We start from the raw sequence: 13,466 nt of genomic DNA on the forward strand, positions 1-13,466 counted from the left end.
CTAATTGCAAGGTTGGTCCAGCCTGCATACCAAACATCCCTGAGCAAGATACTAAGCCCAAGTTACTTCTGATGCATCCATTAAAGTATAAACGTGTGTGCATGTTGGACAGGAAGCACTTACCTAGAAAGAGCATAGGGAAAAAAGTGCTTGTATGAATGGGTGAACTAGTTATGTAAAGTGCTGAATAAACGCAGAATAAGAACTAGTCCATTTACCATTGAAAAATAATGTAATTATGATGGTTAGAGTTGTGATTAGAAATTTACATCTACTCATGGGCATGAATGACGCAGCAATTTGGGGCTTTTAATGATATCATGTGAACAAGCCTATGATTGTAGAGAATACATCTTTAATGGCTTTACAAAAACTGGTAGCACAAGCTTGGGATTTTCTCTAATCCACACAGGGTCAAAATATTATCGTCCCTTAGTAAGTTGCACTTCGACCAGACGCTTTCGGCAGATATAAACAAGCTTCTGACATAATTCTGGCTGAATATTTTACCACTCTTGGCAGAAATGTAGACTTCATTTAAATTGGTTGGTTTCCTAGCTCTTAAGTTAGCAAGAGCCAGGAAACAGGATTGAGCTCGGGGCTTTGGGAAGTCCCTTCTAGAAGCTATCCCCCCAGTTTAAATAAATAATTTAAAACAAAAAAATTACCATCACATGCATGCACCGTGATAAGTGAATGCAAACATCTGACCACAACTTCATCCATAATTTACAATAAATGCGAATTCTATATTTTCTTTAATTATAACTGTTTTGGAGGATTTTAAACATCTTTAGATGTTTATCCATCACGTAGAAGAGAAGTTTCTGAGTAGTCCCGCATTAATTCTACAGTAGCTACGGCAGATCCTAAATACAGAAGCGGAGCTGTGAACTTTCTTCATCCTGAATGAGTCCTGCAGCAGATGTCAGGCTCTGCTCCGACTTCTGATCTCATCATCATAGCGTCAGTTTGGGATTGAGGCCTGAAGAGGCAGAGAAAAATTCATTTCAAAAATAATTCTACACAACCACACCTCGGGCCGCTGCTGCGGACCTTCGGACAAGATTCTGCGGATGCGCTGAAGCGAGTCCGACAGTCACGTTCCATTTCTCATCTCGCGAGAGTTCACTGCGCCCCCAAAAATTATGGACGTCGGTGGAAACGGTAGTGGGCTACCTGTAAACAATAAGCAGAGAGCTATGCTACCTAACAAAACCAGGGGCGAATTTACCCGCAATCAAAGAAAAGATTCAGAGGTACGTATCCAGATGTTTATGGTTGATTTCCAGCGTGTATTTTTTTTAGCTAAAGAGACAAGGCCTTTCCTGCTGCTAGTGTAAAGTTAGCTAGCTCTGTCATTGTAGCACAATTAGTATTTCTAACATGATTCGGGAGTTAAGAGCAGCAAACGACCTTCATTACGGTGTTTGTACGTGTACCTAGCTGTACGGTGTTCCGTTTGTTTTCCGGTGTTAACACATTGAAAAGCGAGCAGGAGACAGCTAGCTGACGTTAGCCGGCTACAGGCCAGGCTTGTGTATGTGTCAGAAACCTAAGGACCTGTTGAAAACTGATTGTTTAGGTCCTGGTTAACGCATTTAATCTTTCTAATGCGACAGTCGGCTATTACAGTGTAATTTTACTGTATATATGCAAAATTGGTCACCCATTTGTGTGACGTTTAAAGAAAACAAGCTGAGTGTTTCCGTGTAGTGGTTTAAATAGCCACTGGAGACAGTCATGGTAGCACTGATTCCCTGTCTGTCTTGAAGAGGTGTATTATATCCAGTCTTTTCTTAAAAGTAGGCTCACAGCGGCAATAGTAAATCCTCCTGTGTTTAGTTGTAATGCTTCATGATGGCAGCTTCAGTGTGTTACTGTTACTTTCAGTGTTGCAGCTGGTACACATGATATTGTTTATTGATTCATAAACTTTATATTACAAATCAGAGACTACATTAACTAGTCTGAAATGTAAATTATAGAATAAGAGATTATAGAGTTGTCAGTAACAAATGCTCAAATACAAGTTTATTACTACTACTATTGGTACATTCTTATAACAAACAGTGCCCAAAGCGGTTTATGTAACCAAAATATAGTGAGGTGTTAAAGTAACGGACATCAGCTGTGCACGGTGTTTATGGACAACTGAAAATATGACTGAGTGTGACAGAACTAAGTAACCCAACAAACCAACAGTGTCATGATGAAACTTTCCAAAGAGACTAAGCAGACTGAAAGTGGAGGTTTTATAACCTTTACCACTCCCACCACTCAGGTGCACCCAGTCTTAAACAGGACATAGTGCTATTACAGCAGTGTTTGATTGCATCTTATTTTTTACTTTGTGCTCCTGAACTACTTCGAACAGTATTGCTTGTTGTTGCCAACTGGATGTTTTTATACCTTATACCGTGCTTTATAGGCACGTATAAAGTGGATAACATGCCTGATTTAAAAATATATATATATATGTTAAAAAATGCAAGCTTTGTTAGAGAGTAGCTGCCAGCACAGAGGAGTGTTTCACTTGTAGCTAAATACTAAAATGTGGTGAAATGCAGCTAAATGCATTGATTCAAGTACTCTACAAAGGAAGATCATAGTGATTATGATGCACCGCTGTAGATAAAACAACCCAACAAAAATGTATAAGCTCAACCTCAAACAGTGTTATCAGCAGTAAAAAGCCTCAAAAGACATTAATGCGGGAGAAATATTAATCCAACAGTAAAATACTAACGGGGAACATTTTTACTACACACTTGAAGTACAACTTGCTGGCTTACATGTGTTAACGTAAGTGGGCTTTTAATCCAGAAGGTTTACTAGTCAAATTAATTTTTTGATATTGTAAATTATCAAAATGCTACTTCCACCACTTTCTCTTAGCGAGAGTCACTTGGACATTTTGGTGCTTTGACTCTTGATGATGTTGTTGCTGTTGTTATGGAGAGTTTTGGAAAGGAAATTAAACACTTCCAACTAAATACCTCCACTTATTAAATGAGAAAACCGTTTTTTATGTGCTTGTGTGTAGAGTTTGGGTAATGTGACTTCTTAACATCAGTCGGATGTGATTAAATTGGATTAATTACATTTTTTTTTCTTTCTATCTAGTAGCTCTCTTTCTAACCTCTGCGGTGTGTTGTGCACAGGGGCAGTCTGAGTTTCCAGATCTGGAGTTTGAATATTCGGACACAGATAAGTGGGCTGCAGAGCTGTCAGGTACGTGTGTGTAAGTGTGTGTGTGTGTGTCACACTTTAAGAACCTGTAACCACCTAATAATGTGTTCATATTACTTATGAACTCTTCATGTGTCTTGCAGAGCTTTACAGTTATACTGAAGGACCAGAGTTCGCTCTTAATAGGAAGTGCTTTGAAGAGGAATTCAGAGTTCATGGTAAGCACTCAGAATATACATACACAGCCATACAAATAAAAGATGAAGCAAGTATGCATCGTAGTTTATTTTCTTCACCTCTGCTGTGCCTTAGTGTCTGATAAGAAGTGGACAGAGCTCGATGAAGCTCAGCACAGAGCTCACGCTATGCGCCTGTTGGACAGTCTTGAAGTCACTGCCCGGGAGAAGAGGCTGAAGGTTGCTAGAGCCATTCTCTACATGGCTCAGGGTCAGTCCATCACACATTTCCATGATTTCAAGTTAACTAGAAAATAGTTTGTCTTCATGTACTTCATGTACTGTCTTCTTTTTTCCTGTTTTTAGGGACCTTTGCTGAGTGCAGCTCTGAGGTGGAGGTACAGCACTGGATGAGATACAACATATTTCTGCTGCTCGATGTGGGGACCTTCTCTGCTCTGGTGGAACTGCTCAACATGGAGATTGAGTATGCTCTCCATCAACTTTTTTAGCCTTGCAGAAGTAAATGCCAATTAAAACAAAACAAAGAAGCCATTTTTTCCTACCACATAGCTTTCTGGAAGCATTTATTGATGTCCAAAGGTGCCATAAATCAGTCAGCATGCAATTTTACTTTAAATTTAGGACGGGGGAAACACATTATTTGTCTGTTGGTTTTTTTGTTTGTTTGTTTTTATTGTTTTTGTTTTTTAAACTAATGAATTCACTCAGAATAAAAAAGAAGAATCACTGGTTGTCTGTGGTAGACTTCAGGTTAACCAGCTTCCTGGTGTGCTGTCTGTGTTTCAGTAACAGTGCTGCCTGCAGCAGCGCTGTCAGGAAACCAGCCATCTCCCTGGCTGACAGCACAGATCTCAGGGTGCTGCTTAACATCATGTACATGATGGTGGAAACCATCCAACAGGACGACCCAACCGACAAGCCCGAATGGATAACCATCAAGGAGACCTTCAGGACAGAACTGGGTAAATTTCATCAGAGTAGCTGAAGACTCATTGAGGTTATGTGCAGAATCAGCCTTGTAAATGAGCATGCTTCTCTGATCCAGGATCTCCTCTCTTCAACAACGAGCCCATTTCCGTTATGCTCTTTGGTATGGTTACCAAATTCTGCAGCGGTCATGCGCCTCACTTCCCCATGAAGAAAGTTTTGTTGCTGTTGTGGAAGAGCATACTGGTGAGAGACTCAAACATCAGCCTTTCACAGAGATACTGATATCCCAAAGAGTTTATCTCCATTTTCCTCCTAAATCCCATCTTATCTTCCAAAAACCTTCCTGTCTTCTGTTTCAGTTCACACTCGGAGGGTTTGAGCGGCTGCAGAGCATAAAGGTCCGTAAGAGAGAGGAACTGGGTCTCCCTCCTCTCCCGGAGGACAGCATCCGAGTCATTCGCAGCATGAGAGCGGCTTCTCCTCCTGCATCTGCATCTGACCTCATTGAGCAGCAACAAAAGCGGGCACGTCGTGAACACAAGGTAGTTATAGCTGCTACCATCAGGTTAAAGCCAGCTATAAGCAAAACACCTCAAAGTGAACAGCACTGCTCTCACAAACTTGTATTGGTGTGTACGATGGACTGTGTGCAGCAGCACACACTTTACAGCACCCATTCCCTCTTTGTGCAAACAAAACTGACAAATCCAGGAACACCAGCACGAGCGAGGAAAAGATGACTGCAGTCCAAAAACAGCTAAATAAAGACATTATTATAATTAATAATAATAATGATGATGTTTTTTTTTAGAGCACCAGCTTGCATTATTGTTTCATTTAGATGACGAGCCTTCTGCTTACAATGTATTCATGCAATAATTTCTCTGCATTCAGTGGCTTCATAGATGTAATACTTGAGTAATTTTAGTATTTGCTTCAGTCTAGTTGTAATTATCTTGTAACTCAAACACAGGCGCTGATAAAACAGGATAACCTTGATGCATTCAATGAAAAGGATCCTTACAAAGCGGATGACTCACGAGAAGATGAAGATGACAATGATGACAATGATAACTCTATAGAAGCAGAAACTTTCCCTCTAGAGCGGGACGAGGTGATGCCTCCACCTATTCCTCATCCTCCGTCGGAGAGGGTGTCCTTCCCAAAAGGTCTGCCGTGGGCTCCTAAAGTCAGGTACTGCTCAGTCTCACCAAACAGCAATGCTGAACTGTAATGATGTTAGTTCCTCCTTTATACCCACAAATATACAATTAAGACTTTTTTTGTTATTGATGTTACTGTTTTGCTCCAACAGGGAAAAAGATATTGAAAACTTCCTAGAATCAAGTAGAAGTAAATTCATTGGTTACACTCTTGGAAGGTAGTGTTTTCTTCATTTTTTTAAGAGATGACAGTTAGCTTTTGTGCAGAAATATTGACATGTTAAGAACTGTTTATTTTGTGCACACATTACAGTGATACAGATACAGTGGTTGGATTACCCAGGCCAATTCACGAGAGCATCAAGACCTTAAAGCAGGTATTGCAGTATTTTGTGCTGTACTTCATTGTTGGGATATTGAAGCATGGCTTAATTTCACACACCTGAAGTGTTCCTGAACCTTAATTTATTAAATGCTATCTTATTTTTCAGCACAAGTATGTCTCTATAGCTGAACTACAGATCATAAAGGAGGAGGAATTTCAGAAAACCCCTCTTTCTGGCGTAAGTATAAACAGATACAGTTTTATTAAAAGGAGATCTGTCGTGGTACCTCTCATTAGACTTCATTAAGGTTGGTTGGCATGGTTACTCAGTTCAGAATAATCCTTTTTTATCATATAATGGGCCTTGGTGCAGCCTCTTAGTTCATCTTCTATCTGAAACACAACTTTGTTCATTCATATCGTACACATCCAGCAGCAGAAACAAATTGCCTGACGCCTGTCTGAAGCCTTTGCACATACACTGACCTCATAATTTTAAACTCTGGCCATGCAGAAATTATTCTCACAGTAAGCATAATAGGTCCATTTTAATTATTCAGTTAAAGAAAAACACACAAAGTAAATTCTTCAACTCGACGTCTCTTGTTTTGTGTTTTTCTTCTTTCTTGTCGTCAGGGTGAAGAGGAAGTGGAGACGTGTGCCACCGAGCTGCTTTACCAGGGGATTCTGCCCAGTTTGCCTCAATACATGGTTAGTATTGTATGGTTTATATTGTGCTACTGTGGGACTACTCATACTACAGCTGTGGTAGAGTAAAAAGGCTTTAAAACCTGTAATTCTGTGTGAAAGCAACAACAGAGCAGGGTCTGCTCAGGGATGGCGATAAAGATTATTGCACAAATACTCTATTGCAGCACTTGTGTAAAGTGTTGTGTCACAGATCAGTGGTGTGCTGTTAGTTATACTAAAGCATTTAGTTAGATTTTACGAATTATATGCCGGATACATTTGAAGTACATAAATAAAACTCCAAGATTTAGAAACCTCAGTGTTGGCAGGCTGGATTTAAAGTGTTTAAATCACTCCATCATGCTTGGTCTCTCTGTAGATTGCTCTGCTGAAGATCCTGCTCGCTGCTGCTCCGACATCCAAAGCTAAAACCGACTCCATTAACATCCTGGCAGACGTGCTGCCGGAGGAGATGCCGTAAGTGCCTTGAGCCTGCCAGTTTCTTATCCACTGTGCCATTATGTGATAAAGAGGGAACATATGCTAACCGAGAGACATTTCCATTATCTAATGTACTCACATTTCAGGGTGAGTACAGGTTTTCAGGTCATGCACACTTGTACATACAGAGCTGGAACTGGTTTGGGTTTTTTTTAAACAAGGAGATGTGGTTTATCGGCAGGTTATTTTGCCTGAGCATGTTTGAGAACAGTAGACTCTAAGATTGCTACGTTCTGATTTACAGGCAGGTGCTAGTTTTTACCTGCGAGCAGAACAGACTGAGGGTTATCTGATCTGATCTCTTCTGTCTGACCCTGCAGGACCACAGTGCTGCAAAGCATGAAACTTGGTGTTGATGTGAATCGGCACAAAGAGATCATTGTGAAAGCCATCTCTGCAATTCTGCTGCTTCTCCTGAAACACTTCAAACTCAACCACATCTACCAGGTGCGCACGCCACACGCCTGTTTAACGTTGCACATTGTTATTATTCCAGTTTAAATTATAATTTTGAGTCACATCAAATATCAAAACATGGTAATAGAGATAAAACAGATTCACTCCCCTTCACGCTGCAGCAGGTTTAGTTTAACTCACGTTTATTTACAGTGGGGCAAAAAAGTATTTAGTCAGCCACCGATTGTGCAAGTTCCCCCACTTAAAATGATGACAGAGGTCAGTAATTTGCACCAGAGGTACACTTCAACTGTGAGAGACAGAATGTGAAAAAAAAATCCATGAATCCACATGGTAGGATTTGTAAAGAATTTATTCGTAAATCAGGGTGGAAAATAAGTATTTGTCACCTCAAACAAGGAAAATCTCTGGCTCTCACAGACCTGTAACGTCTTCTGTAAGAAGCTTTTCTGTCCCCCACTCGTTACCTGTATGAATGGCACCTGTTTGAACTCATCATCTGTATAAAAGACACCTGTCCACAGCCTCAAACAGTCAGACTCCAAACGCCGCCATGGCCAAGACCAAAGAGCTTTCGAAGGACACCAGGAAAAGTATTATAGACCTGCACCAGACTGGGAAGAGTGAATCTACAATAGGCAAGCAGCTTGGTGTGAAAAAATCAACTGTGGGAGCAATCATCAGAAAATGGAAGACATACAAGACCACTGATAATCTCCCTCGATCTGGGGCTCCACGCAAGATCTCATCCCGTGGGGTCAAAATGATCATGAGAACGGTGAGCAAAGATCCCAGAACCACACGGGGGGACCTGGTGAATGACCTGCAGAGAGCTGGGACCAAAGTAACAAAGGTCACCATCAGTAACACACTACAACGGCAGGGAATCAAATCCCGCAGTGCCAGACGTGTTCCGCTGCTGAAGCCAGTGCATGTCCAGGCCCGTCTGAAGTTTGCCAGAGAGCACATGGATGATACAGCAGAGGATTGGGAGAATGTCATGTGGTCAGATGAAACCAAAGTAGAACTTTTTGGTATAAACTCAACTCGTCGTGTTTGGAGGAAGAAGAATACTGAGTTGCATCCCAAGAACACCATACCTACTGTGAAGCATGGGGGTGGAAACATCATGCTATGGGGCTGTTTTTCTGCCAAGGGGACAGGACGACTGATCCGTGTTAAGGACAGAATGAATGGGGCCATGTATCGTGAGATTTTGAGCCAAAACCTCCTTCCATCAGTGAGAACTTTGAAGATGAAACGAGGCTGGGTCTTCCAACATGACAATGATCCAAAACACACCGCCCGGGCAACAAAGGAGTGGCTCCGTAAGAAGCATTTGAAAGTCCTGGAGTGGCCTAGCCAGTCTCCAGACCTCAACCCCATAGAAAATCTGTGGCGGGAGTTGAAAGTCCGTGTTGCTCGGCGACAGCCCCAAAACATCACTGCTCTCGAGAAGATCTGCATGGAGGAATGGGCCAAAATACCAGCTACTGTGTGTGCAAACCTGGTAAAGACCTATAGTAAACGTTTGACCTCTGTTATTGCCAACAAAGGTTATGTTACAAAGTATTGAGTTGTATTTTTGTTATTGACCAAATACTTATTTTCCACCCTGATTTACGAATAAATTCTTTACAAATCCTACCATGTGGATTCATGGATTTATTTTTTTTCACATTCTGTCTCTCACAGTTGAAGTGTACCTCTGGTGCAAATTACTGACCTCTGTCATCATTTTAGGTGGGGGAACTTGCACAATCGGTGGCTGACTAAATACTTTTTTGCCCCACTGTATTTACAGCCTTGATTCAAAAAAAGTGACCAAAACTTTTTTGCACGTCTCTTAAACTAAATTCTGTCCACTGTAGAAAACAGAAAACATATCAAATGTTTAAACTGAGACATTTTACTTGTGCATGAAAAGTATTAGTGGACACACTAAGAAAAGTCTAGAAAAGTAGGAAAGCAGAAACTGCTGGAGGTACATTTTACAACTAATTAGGTTAACTGACAACAGGTCATCAATGTGATTGGGTATAAAAACAGCATCTTAGAGAGGCAGAGTTTATCAGAAGTAAAGATGGGCAGAGGTTAACCAATCTGAAAAAACTGCATCTACAAATTGTGGAAAAAGTTCAGAATAATGTTCTTCAACATAAAACTGTGAAGACCAGGGCTATCTCATCATCTACAGTACACAATATCCAAAGATTCAGACCATCTGGAGAAATCTCTGTGCGCAAGGGATGAGGCTGATAGTCAGTACTGGATGGCTGTGATCTTCGGGTCCTCAGGCATCGCTGCATTAAAAGCAGCCATGATGCTGTCAAGGAAACCTCATGGGCTCAGGAGCACATCCAGAAATTGTTGTCTGTAAACAGAGTTCACGGTGCCATCTGAAAATCTAGGGTGAAGCCTGATCAGGCAAAAATGAAGCCATAAGTGGACATGATCCAGAAACACTGCTGTCTTCTCCGGTGCTGGCTTCTTTAGATTGACATATGCTCCACGTCTGTTTCATGGAAGGAAAACTAAGACGCTAAACTGCAAACTGCAGCTATTAAAACTTCTATTAAAACTATGAAATTAAAATTCATAGTAGAAGAGTCTGGGTGCTGAACTGACCTGCCTGCAGTCCAGATTATTTACCAACTAAACAACTCAAAAACAAAAGATACCACAAAAAAGACCCAGGACGGCTGAGCAGGTAGAGTCATTTCCTCTCCCAAAAGTCCAGCAGCTGGTCTCCTCAGTTCCTCCTATCAAATTCAAAACAAGCTAATAATTTTCCTAAAATGGTACATTTATTGTCAGTTTAAACGTTTGATATGCTTTCTGTGTTCTGACTAAAATCTGGGCTTATGAGGTTTTTGGGTCATTGCATTCTGTTTTTAGTAAGTTTTAAAACAGGGAATTGGGTTAAAAAATAGTCTTAAAAATCCACTTAAATATAAAAGGCGAGTTTCTTCTTTTCTTAAACTTAAATAAATCCTAGATTATTTTCAGAGTTGAACAGTTGTTGTGTTAATCGTGAGTTCAGTAGTAACCAAAATACAAACTACATACACGTACTGATATAAAAACGAATCCTTGTGTAACTGCTGTCCCTCTGTGTGTGTGGTTGGTGTTCATAGTTTGAGTACATGGCTCAGCACTTGGTGTTTGCCAACTGCATCCCCCTCATTCTCAAGTTCTTCAACCAGAACATCATGTCTTACATCACAGCTAAGAACAGGTACTTTCAGTGTGGCGTTACATAACAAAGTCATGATTCCTGTTTGCAGTGCGCATCAATAAACTAAATGTACATGGCTCTGTATTTCACTGCATTGACTTTACTTTTTTCTTCCTCAAAGCATTTCAGTACTCGACTTTCCGTACTGTGTGGTGCACGAGCTCCCAGAGTTAACCGCAGAGAGTTTGGTAATTTTACCCCCCTTGTTTCTGTTGTTTTGTTGTTGTTGACACGTGACTGTAGGATTTGGATGTTTACTGTGGACGATTTCTTTGTTACAGGAAGCGGGAGACAACAATCAGTTTTGCTGGAGGAATCTGTTTTCCTGTATTAACCTGCTGAGGATCCTCAACAAACTGACCAAATGGAAGCACTCCAGAACAATGGTGAGAGGACATCACGTCACATTTGCTGTGACACACGAATCACGTATGAAAAGACAGGATATAACTCTCTGCTTTGATTCTTTTTTTTTTTCCTTGACATTTTCTGCCAGATGCTGGTCGTGTTTAAGTCGGCACCCATCCTGAAAAGGGCGCTGAAGGTCAAGCAGGCAATGATGCAGCTGTATGTCCTCAAGCTGCTCAAAGTGCAAACAAAATACCTCGGACGTCAGTGGAGGAAGAGCAACATGAAGACCATGTCTGCCATCTACCAGAAGGTCCGACATCGCCTGAATGACGACTGGGCGTACGGAAACGGTGAGAGGAAAATCTGAACAGCTTTCGTGCAGAATATACAACACTACACACAAACATAGGACAGCATTATTCAAGTATCATTCTAGAAAAAGTGGGGAGCAGGTGATATTTGAACACCATAAAATCCTTTTTATATTCAGAGAACCAGTCAAACCTGGAAGCTCTTCTGCATACCTTGGCTGTCATGAGGGGTTACTTGAGTCACTGTTGCCTTTCTATGAGCTCAAAGAAGTCTGGCCATTCTTCTTTGACCTCTGACCTCTAAGAGAACTGCTGCTCACTGGAGATTTTCTCTTTTTTTTGGACCATTCTCTGTAAACCCTGCCACGTGATTGGCTGATTAGATGTGTGTTAACGAGCTGTTAGACAGCAAATAAAGTGGCCGGTGAGTGTGCATTTAATAAATGTCATGAGTTGGGAAAAGTGCCGCAGACTGCCTGAGGTGAGACAGCTGGTGTGTGAGTGAAAGATGAGCTGCACATTCAAAGTGTTTCGTGTTTCTCAGACCAGTCGTCTGTTCGCTGCATGAATGTTTCATGTGTTTGTCGCCTTTTTGAGACAAACCTGCTGTTTTGTTTTTATGTCCTAATGGAGATCAGGATTTGTGGGCTGCTGCAGATTGCTGTTACGCTCAGAGCAGACAAAATCCACTAACTTACAGTTACTGTTTGTTTTGTGTGAGCAGATCTGGACGCTCGTCCGTGGGACTTCCAGGCCGAGGAGTGCGCTCTACGAGCCAACATCGAGCGCTTCAACAGCCGCCGCTACGACAAGAGCCACAGCAATCCCGACTTCCTGCCTGTGGACAACTGTCTGCAAAGTGTTCTGGGCCAACGAGTGGACCTGCCCGAGGACTTCCAAATGAACTACGACCTTTGGCTGGAGAGGGAAGTCTTCTCCAAACCTATTTCCTGGGAAGAACTGCTACAGTGAGACTCGACCACCGTCAACATTCTTGTCGTTTATTCTTGTTTTTTTTGTTTTTTAAACAGTTTCAGCCAGGTGTTCAGATGAAGCACCACCAGTGCTCTCACTGATCAACAGAACTCTTCTCTGAACAGAACAGTATGCTACACATTCTGTATAGACTGAAGGTGACGGATGGATTTTATTCTCAGTTTCCAGCATGGAGGAGTGTTGTCGGGGGTCCTGCTAAATGCTTTTGGTGTTTGAACTTTTGCCTTTTGAGAAATTTTGCATTGTTATGATTTCTGTGTAGTTTTTAGCCAAAAAAAAGATCATCCTTTTGTACTTAGGTTCTCTGAGACGTCTCTTGCCTCGTTCCCAGTTTTTTAATGAAATAGCTGATAATGACCTCAGTGCTAAAACTCCATTTGCGGACTTGAACTCTGCTCCTTCTTTACATTACAGATATTTCCTCTGTGTGCCTCTTACCTGCTACTGTAGGTTCGCAACTCACCAGGAAGCACTACATGACCACACTTTCACTTTTAAGTTTAAATAGAGTATTCATTTTAGGTATTACGTGTTAGGCCAGGCTCAGCACAGTGAATACATGAATAAAACATTCCTCGTTCCATCTCACGAGTTCATCATCTTCAGAGAGACTGAAGGAAAGGTCAGGATTTCTTTATGTACACTCATGATAGTCGGATCATTGCTCCTTTAACAGTTGGACCTTTTTGTTGCCCTGCTGGATTTTCAGGATGATATCATATCTGTTTTACCTGACTAAGTGCTTTTGCTCTGGGACCATCAATGAGGCTGAATGGACATTAAAATCCCAGTCTAGACAAAAAACAAACAAACAAGAAGCTCGTCAGCATCTTCGTCTTCTTTGCTGTGCACACACCTGCACTGTGTGTGTTGGATCTTGTGAAAGAAAAGAGTGTTTCTGGTCTCATAAATGTGGTTCTTGTTGCCTGGTTTTATTCATCAGACGGCTGTTTTTGAACAGAAGGGTACAACTGAATTTAAATTGCCAGTTACAGAACTGTTATACTTCTACATCTTTTTCAGATATGAGTTTCTTTGTTTTATTTAAACATTCAGGAAATGAAAGTACATGTAAATTACAAAGCTTATTTATCACTGCTTTTCTTTGTTTTATGTTTACCTAAATACTGTAATAAAGACATTCATGTTGGA

General features: G+C 41.2%; 1 protein-coding gene across 1 annotated transcript; it reads left to right on the forward strand.

Annotated features, from left to right (window-relative positions):
* Nucleotides 1–1,107: 1,107 nt before the first annotated feature.
* On the forward strand, nt 1,108–13,464 carry strip1 (striatin interacting protein 1). The gene is made up of 20 exons (XM_082534843.1): nt 1,108–1,259; nt 3,165–3,234; nt 3,336–3,410; nt 3,505–3,639; nt 3,735–3,855; nt 4,179–4,354; nt 4,438–4,565; nt 4,682–4,864; nt 5,296–5,516; nt 5,638–5,703; nt 5,799–5,862; nt 5,977–6,048; nt 6,447–6,521; nt 6,880–6,977; nt 7,322–7,448; nt 10,556–10,656; nt 10,778–10,844; nt 10,938–11,042; nt 11,153–11,357; nt 12,043–13,464. Exons 1-20 carry the CDS (start codon nt 1,149–1,151, stop codon nt 12,288–12,290), a joined length of 2,448 nt encoding a protein of 815 aa, XP_082390969.1. The 5' UTR covers nt 1,108–1,148; the 3' UTR covers nt 12,291–13,464.
* Nucleotides 13,465–13,466: the final 2 nt, after the last annotated feature.

The sequence above is a fragment of the Aulonocara stuartgranti genome, assembly GCF_965226115.1.
Source record: "Aulonocara stuartgranti genome assembly, chromosome: 5".
Lineage (NCBI taxonomy): Eukaryota > Metazoa > Chordata > Actinopteri > Cichliformes > Cichlidae > Aulonocara > Aulonocara stuartgranti.

Coding starts and splice junctions, on each gene's coding strand:
- strip1 (XM_082534843.1), top strand. CDS start 1,149: ATGGACGTCGGTGGAAACGGTAGTGGGCTACCTGTAAACAATAAGCAG. Junction 4,355..4,437: donor GACCTTCAGGACAGAACTGG/GTAAATTTCATC, acceptor TCTCTGATCCAG/GATCTCCTCTCTTCAACAAC. Junction 11,043..11,152: donor GGAAGCACTCCAGAACAATG/GTGAGAGGACAT, acceptor ATTTTCTGCCAG/ATGCTGGTCGTGTTTAAGTC.